This window comes from Apus apus, chromosome 6 (genome assembly GCF_020740795.1).
Source record: "Apus apus isolate bApuApu2 chromosome 6, bApuApu2.pri.cur, whole genome shotgun sequence".
Lineage (NCBI taxonomy): Eukaryota > Metazoa > Chordata > Aves > Apodiformes > Apodidae > Apus > Apus apus.
Genome location: NC_067287.1, coordinates 20,734,435 through 20,760,149, shown reverse-complemented (window position 1 = coordinate 20,760,149; position 25,715 = coordinate 20,734,435). Strand labels below are relative to the sequence as shown.

Here is a 25,715-nt window from a genome sequence, read left to right as displayed (position 1 = left end):
AAATGTAGCCTGCAAAAAAACAACCAAACAAACCTTTTTTGGGGCGGACAGACTTTACTACTGCAGTCTGAAACACAGATCAAGCTTGTTTGGGCTGCTAACATACAATGAGGGAAAAGGACTAAGTGAGGGAGCCATAAGGGGAATCTTAGAAATGCATACAGCTCATCTTCAGCATACAAATCCACAGAGAACAGGAAGAACTATGACCTTTTTTGGAAGTTTTTTTTTTTTTTAACCAATAGTTAACGGAAGCAAAATCTGGGGCTTCTGCAATCATAAAGTAGATTTTTTTTCCCCCTCCTAAATTTTAGTAAACAAGATATTATAGGGAATAGATCCCAACATGACCTAAACTGTGACAGGACACAAATTACAATACTTAAAAGCAACTAGAAGAGGAATAATTCTTTTTGAGAACCTATTTAGTCTTAGTACACAAGAAAATCATGCTGGCTTTTAAATTCTGCAGAAGCTCTTTCAGGAAAAAGCAATTCTGCGCGGTGTTATAAACTACCTCCGTATTCACTACTACAGATAAGATACTTTGTGTTGTTCTTTAAGATAAACAAACTACTACAGAGGTAGACTATATTTTAAAAAAAGCCCAAACACAAAAAAAACCCAAAACAGTATAATCTAGCACCAGATTCTGTAAATATGAAGTGTTATAATTAAAAATACCATAATGCATCTTTTTTTTCCTTCATACTGTGTTGTGAAAAAGTGCAGCATGTCACAAGCTCCAGAAATCAGACATGACAGAAGGAAATGCAATATATAGAGTATTAAAATAAAGTTATTTCAAATACTTAGGGGTTAAGCTGCCTAATTACACACCAAGGAACCAGAATGAATCCATTTCCAAAACTCTCATTTTACAAGATTACTTCACTGGTTGTTAATTTGTATAAAAATACAAGCTTCACTGACTCATCAATCTCCTAGTACAAAAACCAGCAAACAAGTTAGTACAGTATTAGTTCCTACATGAACAACAAAGAAAATCCACAAAAGAACACAGCCTACAAATCAAATTGTCAGACCCCAACCCTGTCAGTTCTCAAGTGATGTAACTGAAGGGGAGGAAGGAGTTAATTCTGCTTCAGCTTTGCCAGTGAGCTGAAGCATTTCAGATTCTCACAGGCTTATCTGCTCAGTGATAGGAAACTAATGGAACAGTGAGTCCTTAAATTCTGCCTCTCCTTTAATATACCAACAATATGCTGAGTTCAATATAGATGACAAGCTGGTCCGGGGAAGAAACCTGTCATTTTTGCACTATATGCATTGTAGAATTATAAAACTACATTTTATAACCAGTCCAGTCTGAATTTTTTTCTAGACTCTCACTACTGAGAAAAAGCTAATATAGTTAAGCTATAAGGAAGAATTATGTATAATTCTATCTTTAATAATCCAAATATGGAAAAGTTAAAAAAAAAAAATCTTTGCCACTGAGACCTCACTAGTGCAAACAGCTCTAAAGCCTACTGAACATCTATCGGGTTTTTCTAAAATCACCTGAATTAAGTAGGCAGACCAATGAAATACAAATAACATTATTTTCCAGTTTTCCATTTTCCTCTTGCTTTCTAAGAATACTTGATTAATACAAGAAACTCATTTTCACTCTAGATCAAAATAAATTTATTTTAAAATTACTAACAATCTTCAGCAATGTTATTGAATATAAACAGTAATTAATAAGTCAAATTTTATTATATTGTGATGGTTTTAGGTTTGGAGTCTTTGCGGGTTTCTTTGGGGTGGGTTTGTTGTTCGGCAAGTTGTGTTTCTTTGTGGTTGGTTTGGGAGTTTTTTGTTGTTTTTTTTTAAGAAAAAAATCTCTGGTTGTGCATCTTACCACTGAGTATATGAGGATGCCAATTACCGTACCTTTAGGTGTATACATTCCTTGCTGCATAGAACCTCCAGGTTCAAAAACAGGAGCTTTAAAATCAGCAACTGCTGACAAGACTGATTCAAAGCTTAAGCTTCCTGGAATAATGCCACTTTTAGGATTGGGGTTTTCTGGAATGTAACGTTTGTGTTAAGGAAAGCAAAGTTAACTTAGTTGCAGGACACAGCACTTTACTTCCCTCGACATTTTCAGTCACTCATTTTGGAGGCTACACTTCGGCAGTGCTCTGTGTTTACCACAAGAGGTCTGTATGCTCCAAGCTGCAATGATACAGTAACGATTACTGAAGGGAATTCAAGCCTCCTAGCTAGGACATGAAATTTCTTTAAAGCAAGTAAATTGCTGCATGCTTGGCTTAAGAGGTAAATATTAAACGAGAAATAAAAACTACTATCTGTAGTGTATATAAAGTTTCTGTTCTTGCTTTTATTTCCTAACACTTTGGCTCTCTTCATAGCAAGAATATTTTGCATTTACAGCTAAGTGCAGAAAAAGCAAGTAAATAGCTTGGGATCCACCTAGACAATAAGTAATTCTCCCTCTCGGATTGTCTATTTCTCATTTTTGGTAGCAATATCTAATTGAACTACTGACACTACACTAAATCACAAGTAATAATTGTAACGAAGAAACTTCTGCTTAAAGGTCATTGCTTGTATAAATTATTTGTTTATTTTATACAACTAAGTGATTCATTTAAGTGAATTGCTTTAAGTGCTTAGCTTATTTTACAAACTTAAGTGATTGAATTACTAGGTCATACCATAATAATAATCCTTATTACATATTTGTAACTTTTAATCTCCTCCTATCTTTATGAATTCTTAATAATTTTGCTCAGTAGTCATCCTTGGATAGCAAGCTCTTTTGCTCAGCCACCACAAGCTATTTAATTTGCCTTCACAGCTTAACACACTGATAGCAACAGAATCTTCATATTAGTTCTTATCTGCTGGAGGACACGAACCATAACACTGTAGAGAAAGACTCCCTGGAGTTTGCTATTCTTCAGGTAAGACACTTTCCCCCGTAACATATGCATCTGTCTCTAATTTCAAAGCAGCTTTCCTAATTGCTAGTGTTTGCATTTTCAACTATTGATAGCAAAAGCCAACATATCATAGAGCAGCTTCTTTTTACCCTGTCATAATATTTGCAGTAATCAAAGGCTTAAATCCAGATAGAGGTGACACCTGGCTAAACTTCCTACAACGTCATCGGAAACTAGACCTTACACCTAAAAGATATTTTTATTAGTTTTCAATACTACAAAGAACATATAAGCATTTTGTAACAAAATTAATTTGAAACTATTGAACAGTATTGCATATTTTGTAAGAAAAATCAAACCTGAAGCAAATGTGTTTGCTGATGACAAGTATATGCAAACACATCTTTACATGATTCATTTTAATTACGTAAGCTGCCGGTCAAGCTCCAAAATCCCCCTACTATCCAGGCACCTGTCATTTTCATTCAAACACATTAGTTAATATATTCCAAGGATATGAGATCCAATAATGAACTGTGCGTCCTGTCATTCATACAGAGTTGGGCTACCATCTCTGCTCTGAGGATCTCATCATCTGTCATTCCTAGAACAAACAAAATTTTAAAAGCCGTTAAAATAGCATTATTTTAAAATAAATATTCAGCATACAAATTTGTCATTAAACACAAGTTAAACTTGATAAAAACATTACTCTTAAGTAATGATACAGTGCTACAAAAACACAGAAAAAAAAAAAATCGGGGGAGGCAGGGCACAAATGTTAAGAGAGATGTAAGTCAGAAAAGACAGGTACAAATCAAAACTGCTGTCTTTCCAAAAAGAAAGAATCTTCATGTGATCGCATTCACAAATCAGCCACTTCCATTAAAGTCATTTTTCTCCATTTCTATGTGTTTTTTCTATTGCTAATTCATAAGGGAATAAAATTCAGCAACTGAGAACAATGAAACCAGGTGATGAATGCTTTAAGTTACTATATGACTAATCAGCTTTATGACAGCTACTACATGTTCATTTATTTTAACAGGCATGTTATTCATATACAAGTATTCCTAAAGCAGCAATTCTTACCTAAATGTAAACGAAGGCTTAACAGAAGGACCAAAAATGTTAAAGCTCCTTCCAACATGGATCTTTCATGCTCTGAATCAAGAACTGTATTTTGATGCTGTGATGCCATCGTTAACAGATCTACCACCTTGAACCTGCACAGCAAGGAGTAAAACCAGAAACATCATTCTCCAACACTAGAACACCAATGTGAAAAGTACTGGTAAATTCAGTGCATTACATGCACTTTATTTTGTATTCAACGACGCACAAACATACATGAAAACCCCCTTATTTTTAAATTTGGATTTTTATTTAACTAGCTATGGAATGTGCTACAGTGGTATTTACTTCACATGGAAACACCTTACATTTAGTAACATATAAAAAAACTAATGCAAATTAATCTGCTTTCATTCTGATTTTATTCTATCCAGAAAACCAGGCATCCTCTCTATGTCTCTTACTACTGCAGCTCTATTTATCTACTTTTTCAATCTACCATATCCTGAAAGCTTGGACATGAACATATGCAAAGCTGAAAAAACCCTGAAGATGGTCAGAAAACATTATCTGAAGGTTCACTACTGCACTGTAAATCAAAAGTCAGTCCTTCATAACATCAGCAATAAACCTTGATGTGCCTAGAGCCCTTCAGGTAAGTGTCAGTTTTGGCCAGGCACAGCTGTACCACTGAAGGTGTGTAACAGATACACACAGTTTCTGGCACGAATCACTCAACAGCCCACACAACACTGAACAAGAGCATTCATCACTTAATCCTACCTTTCAAAAACAGATGAAATAAAATAATCTGGGTCCAGCCTAGAAGCACAGACCTGGAGAAAGAGAATAAATTCGTTTTATTTGGTAGTTTGTTTGTATACAAGCATTGTCTTGGTTTCTCAGAAAACATAACTTACTTGCAACAGATAAATGTCAGGATCAATCATTGAATTGCAGAAATGAGACTGCACATAAGTCATGGCCTGTCCTTTAATTTGTAGACCATTTCTAACCCACATGTTGCTGTGAATTTCAGAAAGACTTGCCTGCTCATGTAAAATAAAATAAAAATTTACAAATATTTCAGCTATTCAGTTCAAAATTATCAGATCATCAATATATTATCACACATATGTATACATACACACTACACCTTAATATAAAAGTATACTTTATTAACTAATTTATTTCTCCAGGAGAGTGAGGGATGAAAAGGAACCACTGCAAGGTTATTAAACAGACACCATTAGTTTCATAGAAGAATATCCAACAGGTAACTCAGTAATTAAATGCATCACTTCACTGTTTTTATGTACTTATTTATTAAAATATTGAGAAGTACTACAAAGATGAAGACACCATGGTTAAAACAAAGTTAGATATAAAAGCAGCAACTACAAATACTGCTGACTACTACTTAAATACAAAAAAATACAATTTTGTAAATTAAAAAAATGTTGCAGGGTATATCCATTCTTGAACTCATTCTCAATTTAAAATACAAAATTTTCAGATTCAGGTTCCTTTCTCAATGTGCATTGGTAGCTATTCCATGAACACGCAATTCCGTATTTTCAAAGAGCTGGTTTCTCCTACCCTTCTGGCAGTGCTATCGTGAATATTATCATCATACTTCTCCAAGTACAATAACTAATGCTGCATATTTAATTTTGGAAATAGGAAGAAAAAAAAAAGAGTTCATCTTAACTACTATTATTCTAGTTGTTATTGTCACATATTGCTTATTTCCTTATTCCACACTTAAGACATACTCCCCCTTATTAAACACTTTGAAATACACTTTAACATCTGGGGTTGGAAGGATCAGACAACTTTTGTGTTTTATTTCTCCTCATATGCATCAGAATCAGAACTCTGCCCATACCTGAATCTGAAGTGGGTGAATCATTAGTTTCATCAGCATTTCCTGATCCGGCAAGATAGTATCCAGATCTAATTCTTGGCATTTGACAGCCTAGAAACAAAAACAAGCACATCCTGTACTGAACAATTACACTTGACAGGGAATTTCCAGTTTCTGTGTGACTAAAAAGGTGCACTTACCTTACTTAAAAACATGGCAAAGTAACGGTGCAGTGGCAAATGAAAAGTAACTTGGTTAGGAGCTGGCTGAAAGGAAAATAAAGATATTAAAAAACCTTTTAAAAAAACCAAACCTACAAATGACTTTGTCACAACAGCTAAGAACAGTATCTTACATGTCTTAATTTGATGGATTTAATTTCCTCTACCCTAGTACTACTTAATTCCTCTGCACTTCCTGATGATTCAGGAATTTCCCTTACTCAGACACTGTAGTTATGCTCTTATTAAGCCCCCAGTAGCTAATGACACTGAATTGATTGAGAGTATTGCTTTCTAAGGTGGCAGTAGGAAGAGGGTGCTCCCCTCTACCATATCAGAACAATTCTGCTTCAACTCTGGATTCAGCAGAACAGGAGTATATGCTTTTAAGATTCAAACAGCTTAAGATTGCACCAGCAAATCTAAACGAAGATTTTATAAATAAAGGATCCTAGTACATAACACTGTAACTAATAATGACACACTCTAATTTCAGCATGGCAACTTTTTCAGTCAGCAGCTAGAATGATTATTTAACTGAGGGGAGGAGGGTTGTGTGTATAATTTTTGAAGTTTAATCAGATTTTCACAGTACTTTGCTTACATTCACTAAGGATATTTACCTCATCTACAAAGTTGATTGCATCAAACCAGTCCTGAAGTGCTTCAAGGCAGTATCTGACAACATTTCTTGTGTATTCCTGTGTTTCCTGCAGTTAGAGAAACCAGTGTACTACACTAGTCAACACAGTTTAAAGTGTCACTGTTTTCCTACTACAAATAAACACTTATTTCACAAATAATTTTACAATACATAATTTATGTACTAATCATATGGAAATTAGTAAGTATTAGGATGGTTTCACTGTCATGCTAAAATATTATCATTTCAATGGTGAGAATTAAGACAACTTCAGAGTGTTCACCTGGCCCTGGTGTTTAATTTATCCATTTATTTTTACAAAAACTTTATAGATGTAAGCATTTAAAAAAAAATAAGTTTTCCATACAATCAAAAGGAACAGCTAACATCCTCTAAGTTTTATCTACAGAAAGGTCCTTACAGTTTGCTAACACAATGCACCTAAAATGCAATGGTAACACAATACTGCATTGATTTTAACAATAAGCAAACCTTGTTGTGATTGTATGACACAACTCTGTAACAATGCCCTAAACCAATAATATACTTCAGATTAAATAGTGTATTTCAAGAATGGAGCTGTACATTGCCCTCCAGAAGCAAAGTGGTGATATGCAAGAAAGGAAGGTGGGAGGGGAGTTAAACCAAATTGCTGTGATCAGCAGCATGTAAAGCCTCATTTCTTACAGACTTTTCCTTTATTCTTCCCTTTCCCCTTAACACAGACTCCAGACCTGCCTTACACTCATAGGATCTGTACAATACATCTCATGTAGGAGGCAGCACTGCTGTGACCAGCCAGAAGCCAAGCCAGAGCCGACTGGCTCAGCCAGGCACCCTTTCTCATCAGGAATTCGAACTGCCAGGCTCCCACCAAGCTGCACCACCCTCTGCAGTGGCCAGGCTCCGGATGGCTTTCCCCCTCCTGTGGGACACGAGCTGCCATCTCTTCCCACCCATCAAACCTAACTGAACAAGCACAACAATTAAGCTGTGAGATTTCTAAAACTCTCACATTTAAGGAGGGGCTCAAACACAGCAGCAAAAGCATGACTGACAGGGTGACAGGCCAAGCAAGGAATCACACAGGCCTTAAACAAAAGGCAGGCCTTCCCACCCCTAAGCTAAAAGGAAAGGAATACTGCAAAAAGCCAAAAGTTGTAATTCAGTTTTCAAAATAAAATTTAGGTAATGAATTGATATATTCATAACATATCAGTCTTATTAAGCTACTTTCAAAGATAAGCATTTATTTCATAAAAGTTTACCACAAACTCACAATAAAAAGTTTTTCCTTGTGTTAGGTATTCCTAGAAGCTGATGGATTCCATTTTTGCTATAATGTAATATAATTTGCAGGCTGGTAACAACACTTGACTTAGAAGATCATGAGATAACAGAACCTATGAGGCTTTTAGCTTAGGTTGTTAATAGAACAACACAAAACCATAAATTACACCACCCTCCATCATAATGAAGTGCCATTTGCACACACCATCAACATAATCACATCAGGTATGACTTCTGCATCTCCTTTTCCATTGAAAAAAGGTAGAATGATTCACATACATTTATCAAGTTCTTCATCAGACTTGAAGTTGTTCCATATGTACTATCATATGAAATAACTTCATACGGAATGACTATACATATTCAGAACTTGTAGTCCCAGTTCTGAAAATAAGGTACTATCATGAATTCTATCCTTACTATACATAGAATCTGAGTTGATCACAGTTTTATATATTTTGTTGACAAAGACAGCAAAACCCAAGTCTTTCCAAACACAAACCAGACAGACCTTTCAGATTTGAGAACTCAAAAATAAACCATGAATAAAAGCAAGAATAATGACAGAGAAATGCTAGTCTTACCCTGACTTTGCAGTGTGACAGAAGACCCCACATTGGCTGGGCACAGGCTTCCAGCTCAGCAGCAAAGGCAGCATAATATGTCTGTGATTCAAACTCCACATGCTCGTTTAATTCTCGTTTATTTAAATTCATACCTTCAAAGATTTAAGCAGTTATATAAACAAATATTTAACTAGGGCTAAATAGAATGCAGTACTTTTTGTGTTATGCACTCACACACTGATTAAGACCAAAAAAACCCCACAAAGTGTAACAACCAATCTTATCTAGCAGCAGAATAATAGACAAAATATAAGAACAAGCATCAAAGTTTGAACAGAATTACATAAAAAAGGGACAATACCTTTAGACTGGCTAGTAACTGCAGTCCTTGCTGTTCAGGTGACATTAACATGGACAGCAGCCCTTCTAATTTAAACCTCACTTACTAGATGGGAACATTTGGATGGAAAATACCTGGTCCTCTTTCTAAGCAGAACATTTGCCAGTACTGAAAAGTTCACAATTTTAAAATATCTTTAATAATAAAAAAGTTTCTTCACAGCAACATTAAGAAAAAGATCCAGAATTACCAGCTTAGTTTACCCGGCAATTCAAATTTACAATTTCACCAGTAAAACACTTCTAGCACAAGTCAGGATTTTAAGTTCAACATGAGAGTTCCGGCACCATGAATCTCAGTCAAATGTGATGCAATCACTCTTTAACTAGTCCACACAAGTCAAAGATCCGTTAGATCATTTTAAAATGTACATGTTTCAAGAATATACTGCTCCCTTCCAGGAACAGAAAATTATGAGAATATAATTAAATATTTACATTCAGCAGTGTAAGGATTTTTCTACTGCAAACATTAATATGTCTTAACGTCCCTGTATTAGTACAGATTATAAAAGCACATACCTTGAAAGAATGATACAAAATTCATCCATGTTACCAAAAGACCATGATCATCCAAAAATTTCTTTGCCACACTTTGGTGTGAAAGTATGTTTATAAAATCACTAACCAGGGGCCAGTAAGTATTATTCTTCAGCAGTGCTTCCCCACAATTCACCACAACATGTAAACTGTTTTCTTCATCTAGATTTAAAAAAGAAAAAAATAAAGTAATTATTTTTTTCTTGTTCTTGTGATTTTAAAATAAAGTTACAGCATAATGCAAAAAAACTAATTAGGATTCACTGTAATGTGGTGACAGACAGAAAACTGCAGAAAAGAAAAATGGTTGTTTTGTGGTTCCTGAGGCTATTTTCTCAACAGGGACTCATCAACATACAGCTCACTCTAGTAGGAGACACACACACAATGAACAATACTGCAAACTTTGAAAAGCTGTGCATTAGTAAAACTATCACAGCTATGCCTTTTTTTGAATATTCTCCAGAAGTATTAAGAGACCAAATAAATACAATTCCTATTACGAACATATGAAATCTATTTTGAATTTGACACACTTCCAGTGAGCAAACTACCTTACATAGGCAAACAATCTGGTTCTCAAAACCTACAGTGGCATCTTGAGCCTGAGAAAGGGAGCAGAGAAAAACTTCTTCCCTCTGAAGCAAGGGGGGTGGGGGGTGTGTGTGTGTGTGTGTTCCCCTCACCAAATCATAGAATTACATCCTCTAAGATTGTCAAAATAAATATCTTTACTGGCTTTTCATAAGAGGGACCCTTAGAAAGACTAGAAGGGAAATGGGATTGGACCTGGAATCTCAACTCAAGGTAAATAATTTCCAGGATCCATCCGTCAGTTGCTATTCTATTTCAAGCAAACAGAACAAAGATCTTGCACCTGATGATCAGCCTTGGGGAATGGCTCCTGTCCTATTCAGGGTCACAAGCAGTATGGCACTGCCACAACTGAAAAGGCATTGTTATTAAGACATCCAGTCTCCACTTGATGAGGCACATCTGCATCTGTAGTTGTTCCCTTTGGTATATATGCAAGTTGTTCTCCCTTTCCTCTGTCATAAGTACTGAAGAAAATATTATTTATTTTACTCCAAGGTTATGTTTTTTGTTTACTGGTACCAGGAAAAAAAATAACAAATTACTCTCTTGCCTGTTATGTCAACAGGATTTTTTTTTAACTTGAAGTCATACAATATTTTGATCCTGACAAGTTTTACTTCCTGAGAATACAGTTCAGTCAGAAAAATTAATCAGAATTCATCCTGGAAAATATGCTGAGTTGCACACAACCATGAATAAATGCCTTCTTGTTACCATAATTTAATATAGAGCTCCATTTCTTAAGACTGACTCCTATCTCTTACACTAAAGCCCTGGAAGGCACAGAAAGCCAGAAGTGCTCTGCACAGCCTCTCAGGCTTCGCTGCAACAGTAGGATACTCTTTAATCTCTCTTCTGCTTCCGGTACATCTGCAAAGAAAGAAAACTCGGTCTTGTTGCTCAGCTGCCTGGTTCCCATGTGCTCACAAAGCCTATCCAAGAACAGGGTAACAGCTGGCTCTGCCTGAACTCTCTGAAGGACTCTAAGAAGAGCCAAGAGTTACATGTTGCTGATTCTCTGCCCCAGAATAGATCAAACAAATCAAGTTACTTCAAACTGGCAGTGATGTTGCCTCTTATTCAGAGTACTCTACAAGCCAAGGTTAATGTAACGTCAGTTGAAGGAAAAAAGTTGGGGTTTTTTTAAGGGATGAACCATTATCAAGTCTTTCTCCTTGAGGTACAAATTCTTCTCTCAGGAAAAGTAAGAGGAAAGTGCTGATAAAGAGGAAAAAAAAGTCTAAGAGCATTGAGACATACATATTCACAAGAAGGCAGTCTTATCATCTGCAACCGTATTGCACCTCCTCATCCTTTCATACCACATGTAAGAGAGGTAAGCTGAACTAGGAACATTTTCCAAGCTAGTACCAACTCAGCTCCTAGATGAACTCTCAGGAACACTGTTTGTCATTTGGCATCCACAAATACCCTTAACGAACTGTGTACTTTAACATGAGTTAGCTTTAAAGAAAACCCCAACAATTAGGAAGTGTGAGCAATGCCAACTAAATGTGCCTTAGCTGATTCAATTCCTGCCCCATGTTCTCCTTCCTCCTATCCAGCAAGTTTTCTTAATTTATCCATTGGCTGGATTTGTAAGTTTTGTCCCTTTCAGATACTAAACGACTTACTTGTCTGCACTAGCTGAACAAACAGAATTCTTGTCAATTTCTCTCTCCAGAACAGACTTCTAACACACTTCTCACTACTTCCAGCATCGTAAGACATAACTTGAACTAAACATAGAAGTCCACAGAACTGCAACATAAGGCTAATGAGAATTTGAGAGGGAAAAAAAACTTCAGTTAAGCTTTTTATTAATTTGCTTCTGTCGATTTACTGTAGTAAAACTACAGTAAAAAGGAAAGTAAACTGCAGTGAGAAGGAAGTGTGAAAACACTGAAAAGCACTGGATAGATTCTGTTATCGAGTCTTACCCAAGACAAATCACTGGTTCTGGGGAAAGGAAAACAGTAACTTCAAGTCTTGGGATAGTTGCTCCAGTGGTAAACATCTTCTCACAAATATACCTGATGTTACTTAACTTACCAGCTCCAGCTTACATAATTAATTACCAGAAAGCTTCTGCAGAGAATGTCTAAATCAGTCACAGTCTTCTTCTGTTTGGCAGCAAATTTTGATCCATTACAGAACCTTACCACCATGCTAGAAACACCCCATACTGGCCATCAAATAAAAACAGCTACTTAAAAGTAGATTTAAATAAGATTCCATGAATATGGCATTAGTTTAGCAAAAGTCACTTAATATACAAACTGTGACTACTGTAAAACAATTTATGTAAGGTACCAAACATGTTGAAGTGCAGCTGAATGAGGACATTCTTTACAGTTAGTTGACTGAGGAATTCCCTTTCAGTACAGTAGTCTTTATTAGTCTATACATAGAGTGAACTCAGAGTCAAAGGATACTTCAGACAAGAAAAACTACTATTTCATACAAAAGTTGATGTTATTTATTTGGCAGCAGCAGTCAGCCTGCCTAGAGAGCATTTTCAAATTCGAACCAGGATAAAGAGGGCTGAGAGGTCTGAAGTTTGTTAGGTACAGAAATAAAGAGAGATTACATCATTACACTTCTTCTATCAACAATTTAACCATGGAATGAAACAAACAACCACCAAAACAACCTACCTTGCAATTCACTTTTAATAAGGCAACTTTCCATCATGTACAACAGAACAGTGACCATAATTTCCAGCAGCTGACACTCTTCTGTTACTTGGCGTGCTAGTTCTTCATTGCTGAATAACTGAACACTGATATGCACAATTCTATTAGACATTGTGTCTGATTCATGGCTTTTCTTCAGTGTTTTCATAATAAAAGCATAATGCTGGACAAAAGTTTTGGTAAAAGCAATCTGCAAATTATAAAGAAATTTTGATGTTAACAAGCACCATACAAAATTTACAGGGTTTTTAATTTTAAATACTCCTTTACAGAAGTCCGCGTGACATACCCTACCAAAAACCACTTGCCATGAGAAAAGAAAACTGAAGGCCTAACTATCCCATGTCTAGCTTCCAGAAACAGTCCACATGAAAAGCCCTATCTCAAGAGAGGGGTAACTTAGGCCTCCAATTTCCTTATCTTCTACCAAAATCTAATCTTCTTATTCTATACCTTCCACACTTAAAAAAATCCCCAGAAACATTGAAACAAGGAATATAAGGTTTCAGTATACCTGTGAAAGCAGTAAAGTTCTAATAATGAATTTATTCTAAATTGTTTATATCCTAAACCAGGGGACTAATATCCCAAAATGATACATTATAAACAATGACATTAGTGGTGCTTAATAAAGCTGCCATAACTTATCACTTGCAGTCATCTACCCATGGAGTAAGGTATTCATTCATCTGTCAAGGATGGTATTTCAATTCATTCAACACTGGATTTCATCTTCTATCATAACCTCCTGGATTTTTTTTACTACATCTTCAGCACTTTCTCCTAAATAAATTGCTATTCTTCAAACAACTGTTTTTTTTCAAACCAGATAGTTATTTAAATTACCAATACATATACATCTTAGTACATTTCTTGTTCTACTCCATTACCCTCAAATTGCATTGCAAACCGACTGCCTATCTGCACTGCATATCTGCCAGCTTTGAAATCACTTCTCAGCACTTTAAGCTCTGAATTAACACCATCTGGATTTCCTTGGCCTAATAAGAGATAATACAAGCTCTATAGTGATGAGAATTGAAGAAAATTTTCAGCTCAAATTCTAACCCTCCTTGCCTATTCCTTCTGGAAGTACTAATATTTCATAAGCATAAAATTAGAAATCTAAAAATCACCCTTGAGCAGCTGTGTTTTCACCAGTTTTGTATACAAACCACTACTTCATTTTACCTGCCTCAGTGTTCCTGTATTTTTACTGTAACACAACCATGTTATTCTCATTTAAAAAGTATTTTCCCAAAATATCTTAATGCCATAATGCTGCTGTTAGGCACAAATACTGCTTCTTCTAGCAAATATCCTCAAAACCACATTTGCTCATGCGAAAAAAAAAAAAAATTAAAAAAAAAATAATTGACCAGGCTGGGGATGGGTATGTTATTGCAGGAAACACCACAACACTGCTTAATTTGCACTCCTGCAGCTGGTTCACAATGATGAAAAAGTGCATAATAATTGTGTCTTCCACATAGAGCACCCAGCACAATTGGTAATTGTTTTCAGCTAAAGCCTTTTTGGAACAACGGATTCACAATACTAAGGCAGACTTAATACAGTATCATTCTGGTATTCCAAGGCAGAATAACCTACCATAGAATTGTCTTTAAGTTAAAGTTTGATAAAACTTTCATCACTGGCAAAGACACTTGTAACAAATATCAGTACATTTACACCACTAATGTGAAGCCTCAGACACAAATTACACACCTGGTATTTTACGAAGTTAGTATATTAATGCTGCTAGTAAAAAAAAGTATACGTTATTTATATACTATGTTCAAATAGGATCCCCAGGTTCTGTGACGTAGGAACTGTGTTTTACTTGTTTCACACAGTGAATTCAACATTCTCAATTCAAGCTGATCACAAAAACATGGTACTCCTCTATGGACACATTTTGGATTTATTTATTTTAAATCAACACACAAACTTTTTGTGCCTCACTCATACTCAACAATGAATTTATGAAAGTACTGTAGGTATGCTATCAAGATAGTGTAATTATACAGATTCTGTAATATACTTAAAGTTATTAACTTTTGCTCATAAATGCACTGGAAAGTTATACAAATATAACCTTTTCCAACTTTGAGAGGAAGAAACTAAATTTGTTTCCAGCAATTAAAATGCTGAGATACTGTGGTAAACTGCAGTCTGTATGTAAAAACAGCTGTAGTAGGTCAAGCCAGTCCATCCAGTGCAGTACCCTGTCTGTGAGTGGCCAAAGCTTTGTATACACAACTAAGGAAAAATATAAAATGGAGCAAGAATGCATGTATTGACATGATCTGCCTTTCCAAATACTTACTCAGCTTCTAACCATTTGCAAGAAGTGACTTCCCAAGACAGACATGTTTTTCTGTATGTTTAAATACCTTCACTGACATACTCTCTATGACCTTGTCCAGCTTCTAAATTTCTAGCCTATGCAAAAAAGAAAGTTAATTTTTCCTCTGGCCTTTCTTCCTGGTGGTCACTCAACAATCCCAGAATTTCTAGTAGCCAAACATCAACCCCATGTTTCAGTTAAAACTTCCATCTCCCATGTTCATGTTTTCAATGCAAATAAAAAGACAGTTCGTTTCCAGTAGAAAAACTGTTCTATAGAATTTGTAGAACAGCATATCCAGGGGAAGTCCTATTAATGTAGTAACTGCCCCAAGGTTCACTGTGGGAGGTGCCTGACAAAGCACAGCATTTCTGATAATTATGTTTGTAGATTCATTATCTCTACCCAGATGCTTTCGCATTTCTCTGCTTCCAGTATTCCAGATTTCAGCAAGGCTCTGCCCTTGGATGATTTACACTCTTCCACCAGCTTCCTGTTTATTGCCAACCCGTTCCTGGCCTTCTCCTTGGTCACATGAAGGTCAGTCCTATTTCTCTGGCCCTTTGCTTTTCCTCTTGCAGAAACCTTGTCCACACCTCTAATTTCTTGGAAGCTCCAGTAAATTTCTCTTCTGCTTTCCTTTTCTTCACTTGTCTTCCAAGTTTCAAATGTCAGAAAGTGCTGGAAGGGATGCCTCAGGCACAAATTCTGCAAGGCAAAGACCACAGGGTTTGTTGTGCTGTCTCTCTCATATGCAAAAGAGGGGAGGGAGAGGAGAGCAGGTTAACCCAGGGTTTTAGCCCACCCCTTTCAACACCTGTTTTTGATACTGGGATCCTAAAACAGAAGTTTGTTTTCCTATTTAAAAATCAATCTGTGCAACAGATCTTGCTGGTGGCTGACTGACTGCTGCATAGAGTATGGTGGATTCAGTCAGCTCTACATTCATGCTGGAGATCAGAAATTTCAACAATGTCAGAGCATGCACCGATAGCCAGCTCTGTGTCTGGCTAGCTCAGTCAGTTTATCAGAAAACCAACCTAGCAAAATTCTGCCAATTTACTGAGCTAATCAGCTCACAAAGAATCAGACAAATTGCATAACAGTTCAGACAGAAAAGATTAAGACAGTACATGTGGTGTAAATGGGATGGGAGAAAGTAGCAGAAAGCTGAAATCAATTGGAACAGTTTATAACCCTACAGGTGTTCCTGCTGTTTCAGAATGCAACATGATTAGACAGCAAATGAGTTTTTTCTTCATAAAAGCTAAATGGGTGCTTGAAAAATAACACGTTCTTCTAACTCATCCCAAAATGATATGTTCTCTCTGTACACCTGTTAAAGGCAGAGCCAATCCTTGTAAATTAGCCACGCATAGACATGTTTAAAGCTCATAAATCATTGACGCAGTTTTGCAACACAGCACAGGTATCTTGGGAAAAAATAGTGTTACTGCCTCCCTAGTTTTGCTGTGTAATAAATTTCCTGCTCTCAGTTTCCTTACTACTGAAAAATGCCTTTTAGACAATCACAGCAATTAACAGAAACACAGATTCTAGAAGATTTCAAATACTTAGGAATTTCACTACTACTGAAGTTTGTACATTGGAAACTACTGTTTAATCAAATACAATATGAAATTACTAACAAAACAAAGAGGAATGTTTAAATAATTATTTTGTCTGAACATAGAGTACTGGTGGGTGGAAGATGAACTATTTCCAGATAAATATGGCAGTCAGTACAAAAACCAAATACACCATGGCCTCCATTCTGAGTACACAGTGAAGAAAGATTATGAACACAGTGAAGAAAGCCACCAAACAGTGTGGCCTGTAGTCAAAGGAAAAAAAGATCCTGTTAAAACCTGTTGTTATTACACAGTACAGTAAACAGATAAACATAGCAACACTTACCAGATTCTTCTGCATGCTGCTAGCAGTCAGGGTGTTTTTACAGGCAGAAGTTTAGGCAGCAATGGATCAGCAGAGCTGGATGTCAATGTGGGCCTCCAAATATCAAGAAGAATTCAAGCTTCATGGCAAGTGATCATCCATCAAAGAGTCCTCATGTATTAGCTGAATCCAAGACCAAGATGAATCCTATGCTGGTATCCCAAATCAAAATGCTGTCTTGACATGAACAGAGTATTGCTGAAGAACCATCTTTTCTTTTTCTTACTTGCAAGTAATCTTCATATCCTCTGCTTTGATACAGCAAGGTTTCAAGGGGGTACAAGTATATAGCTGTCTCATTATAAAGATATTCTTGAAGAAATCTGCATGCCTGGACTTCAGGATTTCTTGATCTTTGCCTCTTAGCAGGGATTGAGAACATCCAAACTATTTGCATGGCTCAAAGGTATGACATTATCAGAGCAAAATGTTAAGCCTGATCGCTATGTATACTAGGTCTTGAAACATTTAGAGCAAACAACCAAACCTGGCTGCACACCAAGATTTAAAAGAGGAAGATGACATCCAGTCTCCATGACTCAAGGCCAGGAGACACTTGGTATGGACAACTGCAAAACTCTGTGAGGAAGCAGCTGGAAGGCTGCCAAAATCACCTAGGGCATAGCTGCAGCAAGAACACTCACATTGTAATGGCCTATATGGAGAAACTATGGCCTACTAAACCAGCTGCAACAAGAATTAAGTCACTGCAGTTATTTACCAGACATACAACACTATACAACTACTTAGTGCTGATACATATCTTTTAACTGATACAAATCCAATTTAAAAAGTAAAACAAAACAAAATCCAACACATGCAAACATGCACAAACAGTCAAAACGGAAAATAGCAAACCTTGAGAATAAAATTAATACTGTGGCTGCAGCGTTGCCTTATTTTACTGCTTATTATTAAAATACAAACATATGTGGTCTCATGCAAGGTATAATGCACATTAAATGTATTTTCTTATTCATACTTAAGTTTGAATGATGTAAGGTAAGTACCTTATAATCTTGATCTGGCAGCATGTTGAGTAAGAAAGTCACCATCTTCTGTGGAAACTCATATTTTATTGTCCAAAATAATAATTCTTCTAGAAAACATTTATGCTTCAAAACATCCATGATAGATTGATCTGCATAAAAGTTTGGAGGAGGGGATGTGTAATATAATATTTATTAAAACTAAAAACAATTATAGTGCAGTTACACTGGCATATAAAATTCAGTAATAAAAATTTAACATCTTAGTGCGCTCAATTTTTTTTTCATTAACACCGGGAAAATTAACATGGCCAACACTACAGTGTCAGACTCTGTAACAATAAGGATCTCGCAGAGAAGCCAATGAAAATTTTCAGTACAATTCTACCACACACAAGTCCAACGTTCTTTAATTGCATTGAATTCTATCACCTTGCTGTAGTAGCTCCACTGATTGTAATGAATCACAGCAGTTTGCCCAACATTTACACAGCCATTTAATTGCAGGTAGGTTAATGTAGACTACTACCTAGCTGAAGTTAAAATAGCAAAACAACAAAATACAATTTGTTATTAAGTGCTGAGTTCTACCACCTAAGGACACTTGCATTCTGTTTACACAGCTCTAAAGAAGCTAAATAGAAGCAATGATGTATCAGTTATTTTTAAATCAATAATGTACTGATTGACCAACCACTAAGTTTTTGTGTGTTTGAATATCTTTTTTCTTGATATAAAAATTACCATAATCAGATAATCAGGCACTAGCTCCTGATGGCACCAAGAGAGGCAGTCTCATCTCTCCCCATTCAACTCCTGGCCATTCATTCTGCCCCCTTATTCATGCTATGCAGGAATCAAGTTCTCCCTCCATTTTGTCAGCTGTGTTTTCAAACAGAGTAGTTTTATGATTGCAAAGCTGCACAAACTGACCTCTGCTAGAATAAACTGTTCATGAAGTTATGGCTTGACATAACATAAATCATATTCACCCCATTAAAAAAAAAATACTAAAAAGACTATCAACATTCTTCAAGAGGTTGTTTATTTATGATTTAAAATTACAACAGGCATAATCATGCTCCTTTATGCTTAGAAATTAAGTAGATCTGGGTATATATCCCCACAAACTCAAACCCCCATATTCTAATGGGACTGTACGAAGGCCTCCCATTAGCATAGGTTTAAAAACACTTAACCTGAACATCTAGTCCTGGAAGACTTATCTCTTCACTTAAATATGTAAGACAGCTTTAGGGACTGTGCTGGATAGCTTTGTGCCTGTTCTAACCTGGATAACCATTTATGCTTTTCCTCAGCAGGAATTACCTCCATTTTCCAACACTAGCAAAGGTCAGAGTTCCCCAGCCAAGTGACCAATCAACCCAAAACATCTCAGGAATTGCAAAAGATCATGAAAAATAACAAATAATTTAAGTTTTAGGGATCTACTCAAGACTTCAGCAAGCCACACAAACACAGGATATGTTTTATTCAATACATTCTACAAGTGTTGAAATAATAAGTTACCTTCCCAGAATCATGAAAGGTATTTTAGCATTACACATCACCTAATGTCGCAAACATATTATGATAATTTACGTTGCCTTCCTCACATCTTATTATGAAATTATATATGTGATTTTACTGCCCTTGAAAGCTTGGCAGCCATGAAGACTGATGTCCTCAGTCCACAGAATAGACAGCACAGGTTTAGCTACATGTTAAATGCCCCCAAACGTGAACGCTGGGCATGAAGACACACAACACCTTATCTGCCACCGTTTTGCACCTTCCTCTGACATGTATCACAGCTGAACAGCTCATATCAAACTCTTTATACAGCAGTTTCAAGAAGAGACAAAAGAATCTATAACTCTTTATACCTGCTACAGAATTTCAGTAGGCAGAACGCTCTTACCCAACTTGGAAAATTTGTCAGGAACACTGAGACTGATGTTCCCACTCTTGTGAAGAACACCACATGATTTTAAATTTCTTTCAATAAATTAAAAAAAAAAAATAGTGCCTGTGGGTTTAAAATTGTCTTGAACAAGAGGTATTTCAGGTTTTAAAACAGAATAAAAATAAAAATTCTCTCAGTACTCAGTCCCCTACCTGTATCAGTGAACCTCAGCATAAAACTTGTATTTTCTATTAAAAAATCTTCTATTCTTTCCTAATGCCACAAAACACCCTACTGACTGCTGTAAACATCTCTCTGGAACATGAGTCTTACCATTTCAAGGTATTCCCAGTATATAAATAACCCTCTATACAGACAATACCACTAAAGAGTGGGATGGGACAGGGAGTCTGCTTATACGGAAAAGGTAAATCTGTTTTTATTCAATACTCAGTTTTCTAAAATTTTCTTTTCATACTCTTATTTTATACCCTATTGGACATAAAATATGAATACTGAAAACTTCAGAAAACTATTCAATATTTAATAAAAACAGATACTTACCCTTCCCCCATTGGCAGACTCCCTCTGGGGCTGATATTAGGAGCTATCAACATCAGAAGCATAGTCCATGTTGGGGTGCCTCAGAGGGGGAAGACTAAAATCCTGGGGGGAAATGAAATGTTGAATTAAAGTATCACTTTTCCCAAAATGCCACTGCTGATACTGGTTTTCAGATGTGGCAGATTCTCAACCTAAGCTGTTTATTTCCAGAGATTACACAGAATTGTCACAGTTGGAAAAGACCTCTAAGATCACCGAGTACAACTGTCCACCCAGGAGAAAAAAAAGATCAATGAGGTCTCCCTTGAGCCTTCTCTTCTCCAAACCAAATAATCCCAGCTCCCTCAGCCTCTCCTCACAGGACCTGTCCTCTAGACCCTTTCACCAGCTTGGCAGCCCTTCTCTGGACACGGTCCAACAACCCAATGTCCTTCTTGTAGTGAGGGGCCCAGAACTGCACACAGTACTTGATGTGCAGCCTCACCAGTGCCAAGTACAGGGGCACAATCACTTCCCTACTCCTGCTGGCCACATTATTCCTGACGCAGGCAGGATGCTGTTGGCCTTCTTGGCCACCTGGGCACTCTCCTAGCTCATGTTAAGCTGGCTGCCAAGCAGCATCCCCAGGTCCTTTTTTGCCCGGCAGCTTTCCAGCTACTCTTCCCCAAGCCTGTAGTGTTGCCTGGGGTTGTTGTGACCAAAATGCAAGACCTGCTCTCAGCCTTGTTGAACACCATGCTACTGGTCTCAGCCCATTGATCTAACTTGTCCAGGTCCCTCTGCAGTGCCTTCCTATGCTTGAGTAGTAGGAACAGCAGCAGTACTCCTGCCCAATTTGGTGTTGTCTGCAAACTTACTGATGGTGCATTCAATCTGCTCATCTAGATCATTAATAAAGATATTGAGCAAGACTGGCCCCAAAACTGAGCCCTGGGGTACACCACTGGTGACCAGCTGCCAGCTGGATCCAACCCCATTCACTACGACTCTCTCAGCTGTAGTGGGCTCAACCATCCAGCCAGTTTTTTACCCAGCAAAGAGTGCACCTGTGTATGCCATGCACTGCCAGCTTCAATAGCAGAATGCTGTAGGACATGGCATTAAAAGCTTTACTGAAGTCTAAATAGACAACATCCACAGCCATTCCCTCATCCACCAGGTGGGTCATCTGGTCACAGAAGGAAATCAGGCTGGTCAAGCAGGACCTGCCCTTCCTGAACCCATGCTGGCTAGGCCTGATCTCCTGGCTATCTTGCACTTGCCATGGGAGTGCACTCAGGACGAATCTCTTAAAAATTCTGTATTTTACCAACATTGCTTCCTCACACCTTCCTCTTCTGGGCCACCCCTGGGGCTGGGGACCAAGGCCTTGGCCCCATACAGCCATATTGTTAGGGTGTAGAGATCCACCAAGCCCAGAAGCCTAGGGATACCGGTGATGGACAAGTCATGCCAAGGGGAACATGGCACTGCACCAACATTGCTACCTTCACACCTTTCTCATCTGGGCCACCCCCAGTGCTGATGACAGAGGCCACAGACTCACACATTAGTTGTTATGTGTCAGAAAACCAATGTTTTTCTTGCATTACCTGACTCTTATCTTTTAGACAAGCTAACAGCGTCTAAACTTCAAGTTAGAGAGCTTCCCTTGCATGTCTATAAGTTTCCTGCATTTCTCCAAAGCTACCTCCTCTTCTACATTATTATCTGCCATAATCCTTCACACACCATTTTAACATCACCTCTTAACAACATAGTTAATAAAACATTTAGTCCTCTGCTTTTCCAGCTTCCCAGTCTTTTTCCTTCAATTTGAAACTACTAGAAACAATAAATCTTACTTTCCCACACTCCTCACAACACCTTCATATCTTTTCAACGACTTCATGAACTCCTTGCCTTTCAAATTCAAGTTCAAAACCTTCACTTCAAAGCCCTTCCAGAAATTTTAAATTTTATTCCAACTTTCACCAGTTTTTCACCCAAATGTTCTTTTTTCAGGGCTTGCAATTTCTTTGTCCTTCCTATGTCAGTCTCCTCACACACAGAAAAGTGTTCTTTCTTGAATAATAAGCTTAAATATTATTATTAAAATATTATTAATGAAACACTTTTTAGCACAAAAACATGTCACGGGCAAGGACATGGAAGGGTTACCTTGTCTCTAGCCTATGGTCATTCTTGAATTAAAGCTTGCACTGATCTCAATGTGAGTGCTGCTCATGCTGGACTAGAAATTGCACAGAGGAGTAATTTTGGTCTAGGAAAATAATAGAGGGGTTTCAAAGCAGCCTTTATCTAAGTTTCTTCTCTTAAACATTACTAGAACAGTACAGAAAGACCAACTAGAAGCAGAGAGAGAGACATTCTTGCCTGGCTGAAAAGACAATCACATTGTTCAGTGGCATAATAAAATAATAAAATAAATAAACAAACAAACAAACAAATAAATAAATCTTCAGAACAAACACATCAAGCCTTGTTTGCCAAGCTGCACTACAAACCTGCCAGCCACCCAGTGAAAACCAAATGAATATTTAGAGGTCAACTTACAACATGACGGTAACAAGATGACTGTCCCAGACAGTGGTACTTCCTCAGGGGAAATCAGAATTGCCAATTACCACAGTTTCAATTGCTATTATTTTTTAGATTTTGCTATGTTTAATACCTGTCAAATGTAGCACTACAGTACTTGGCAAGTGAACTAATATCCCTAGATAATTTTTAAGATAGACATAAAGCACATATTGTAAACTGAGATCAGTACTTTATAAATACCTTTGGTGGTGCTGCTTAGTTTCACTCTCTTGCGCTTGCCCACACCTTGGCTACCATCCTGGTCCTCCTGGGGTGGGGGAAGATTTTTAAAAATTGGTAATCGTATATTTAGAATTTTATTGCCAAGAGATGGTAAGCTCTCAAAATTCTGGTTTAACTATCAAGCCAAAACAGGTAAACCCTGAATATACTCCCTTGCCAGAAAAATACTTCTGCAGTTTACAGAAGTGATGACTCCATGCAACTCATTAGATAAAACACATTTTTTTAAATTGCTTTTTTTCCCCCTAGAGGCAACATTATCATCTGCAAGTTCAGATATCTTAATCCATTTAATTATTTTTGTAAGGTTAATTCTGAAAGTGATTGCTACAAAAATGTTAAACATTACAGAATTTCTAACTGTTTTACATCTGAAGTTTTACCATTTTCATCTGTAGGGTTTGGATGCTTTTTGTTTCCTAAAAAAATATCAGCCAACATATTTGCTATTTGACAATTCAGACTATTAGCTAGACATCTAATCAATGTGAAGTTTTAATCCAAGTGTAAAGTATTTTTTATGCCTTCAAGAGGCCAATTCCAATTGCTGAATTCTAATTGCTTGTTCCCTACAGAATAATGGAAACACTTTATGCAGGCACTTGCCATCTGAAGGCTTTCAAGACACCCTGCAAACAAAACAACAAAGATTCGAAAATGCAATGCAAGTTAAAAATATCATCACCAACACTTCACAAAATTTAACACTGGGCTTAAAAAAAACAAACAAAAAAAAGTGACATTCCAGGACTATATTAAATGCTGCATGGACCTTTACTAACAACAGTAGTACTAATGAAACAGTGAAAATAAAGCAAGATCCCTACTGGATCTAATAAAATGAAACATAGTTAATCAGATACCTATTGGTAAAGTAAGTAATCATTATCTTTCTCCTCTAAGGAAACACTATATTTTACTTTCAAACTTCACTGGAATGATAAAGAAGCTGGTATCCAAGCAGTTATTATCATTCCTTGGGGAGAAAGATTATTCGTATTTTATATCTAGGGACTGACCAAAAGTATCACATTAATGAAAGGTCTAAATTTTCCTGTCCTTCCAATGCCTCCATCTGAAAATTCATTTTAAGATGGACACACATTTGAACTCTTAGGTGTCCTGTGGTCTTTGTGAACACATGCTGCTTTTGTACTTCAATCAAGAGGCAGTCCTCTCTCAGAATGCTGCCACCGACAGGACAAGTATTCAAAAGTAAAAATCAGGCCTACTGTGATATTACTATGAATTGCAGGACTCTGCAATTTAAGTCTCCTGCCCTGAAGAAAAGAAATCTAAATTCCAGTAGCTAGAAAGTTAGTATCTGGAAGGTCCTGGGACCAGAGGGTTGCTAGAGTTGCCTTAACCAGAAAATAATACATCTGGGTACACATATTGTAATTAATGTGCTGGATTCTAGCCTCCAACAACCACCACTCTGGCAAAAAAATGCATTTCCCCTTCAAAGAGTAAGAGAAACATTTAAAATTACAACAGTTTTCATTTGCAACTTCTGAAGTGATTTCACAAAAATACCTGAGTTACTTATGAGAAATGACTTTTTTTTTTTCCCCCAATAATGTTAATACAGTTGGTTTCTATTGCTTTAGTAAAGCAGGATTGAATCTTAATGTGAAGTGCAGGAGTTGTAACAGCCTTGAGATAGTGAGTGCTAGGTCACATGGTGTTTGCCAAGAGGCAGAGAATGAGTAAGCAAATGTGGAACACCTTAATTTTCCCCATTGGATAATATAGCCAGATAACAGCAAAGAGCTATGTAGATTTACTTTACATAACATTTAGCAGTATGCCTAGGGTGTGCCATATCTCTTGTACATTTGGATAATAAATTTTATGCAATATTAGACACTATAAATAGATTTTTATGCTACTACATTAAAGGCAACAGGAGTCAATAACTATGTAACTTAGGCATAAAGCATTTGGTCCTCAACAAACTACAAGGGCAGCCAAATAGAGATACCCAATACAAAAAAGTTTATTCATCAGTGTGGGAAAAGTGTTCGCGGACTGGGTTTTATTTGAGGGCCTTTTTTTCTCCTTTTGCGCAAAGGAAAAAAAAAAGGAAGAAAAGCTGACAGGAACCTAATGGTGAGTTCTCTCCAAAATACCATGGGATAGAACACAAACCATTTGAGAAGTAAAGCACAAGTGACCCTATACTGGCTGGGGACAGAGAACAAAACATAACAACCCACAACACATCTTGGGATACATGCATCCTTCAGATTCATGTTTAGCTTAGAAACATCTACTGCTATAGAAGTTAAACTAAACACTGAACTATGCATAACT

General features: G+C 36.9%; 1 protein-coding gene and 1 long non-coding RNA gene across 9 annotated transcripts in view; both read right to left on the bottom strand.

Moving 5' to 3' along the window:
• The window catches only part of UBR3 (ubiquitin protein ligase E3 component n-recognin 3), a 103,973-nt gene that overhangs the window by 57,792 nt on the left and 20,466 nt on the right, over positions 1 to 25,715 (bottom strand). For 6 of the 8 annotated variants that reach the window (XR_007889949.1, XM_051624065.1, XM_051624066.1 and 3 more), the window contains exons 6-18: positions 23,358 to 23,424; positions 18,125 to 18,255; positions 12,770 to 12,998; positions 9,498 to 9,677; positions 8,595 to 8,728; positions 6,701 to 6,787; positions 6,057 to 6,122; positions 5,878 to 5,967; positions 4,910 to 5,038; positions 4,773 to 4,825; positions 4,008 to 4,141; positions 3,435 to 3,519; positions 1,900 to 2,042 (exon numbers count right to left, since the gene is read on the bottom strand). Coding sequence is in view for 7 of the 8 variants with exons in the window: in XM_051624065.1 (XP_051480025.1) it covers positions 1,900 to 2,042; positions 3,435 to 3,519; positions 4,008 to 4,141; positions 4,773 to 4,825; positions 4,910 to 5,038; positions 5,878 to 5,967; positions 6,057 to 6,122; positions 6,701 to 6,787; positions 8,595 to 8,728; positions 9,498 to 9,677; positions 12,770 to 12,998; positions 18,125 to 18,255; positions 23,358 to 23,424 (1,528 nt within the window). In the remaining variant the exon portion in view is untranslated. Of the gene's footprint in view, positions 1 to 1,899; positions 2,043 to 3,434; positions 3,520 to 4,007; positions 4,142 to 4,772; positions 4,826 to 4,909; positions 5,039 to 5,877; positions 5,968 to 6,056; positions 6,123 to 6,700; positions 6,788 to 8,594; positions 8,729 to 9,497; positions 9,678 to 12,769; positions 12,999 to 18,124; positions 18,256 to 20,573; positions 20,652 to 23,357; positions 23,425 to 25,715 lie in introns of those variants that run through there. The other 2 variants (XM_051624072.1, XM_051624069.1) reach the window with 2 other exon arrangements.
• LOC127386656 (uncharacterized) lies at positions 14,715 to 18,106 on the bottom strand. Its single transcript, XR_007889950.1, has 2 exons — positions 17,076 to 18,106; positions 14,715 to 15,866 (listed from the first exon to the last, which is right to left on the bottom strand). It is a non-coding gene; the product is annotated as an uncharacterized LOC127386656 (long non-coding RNA).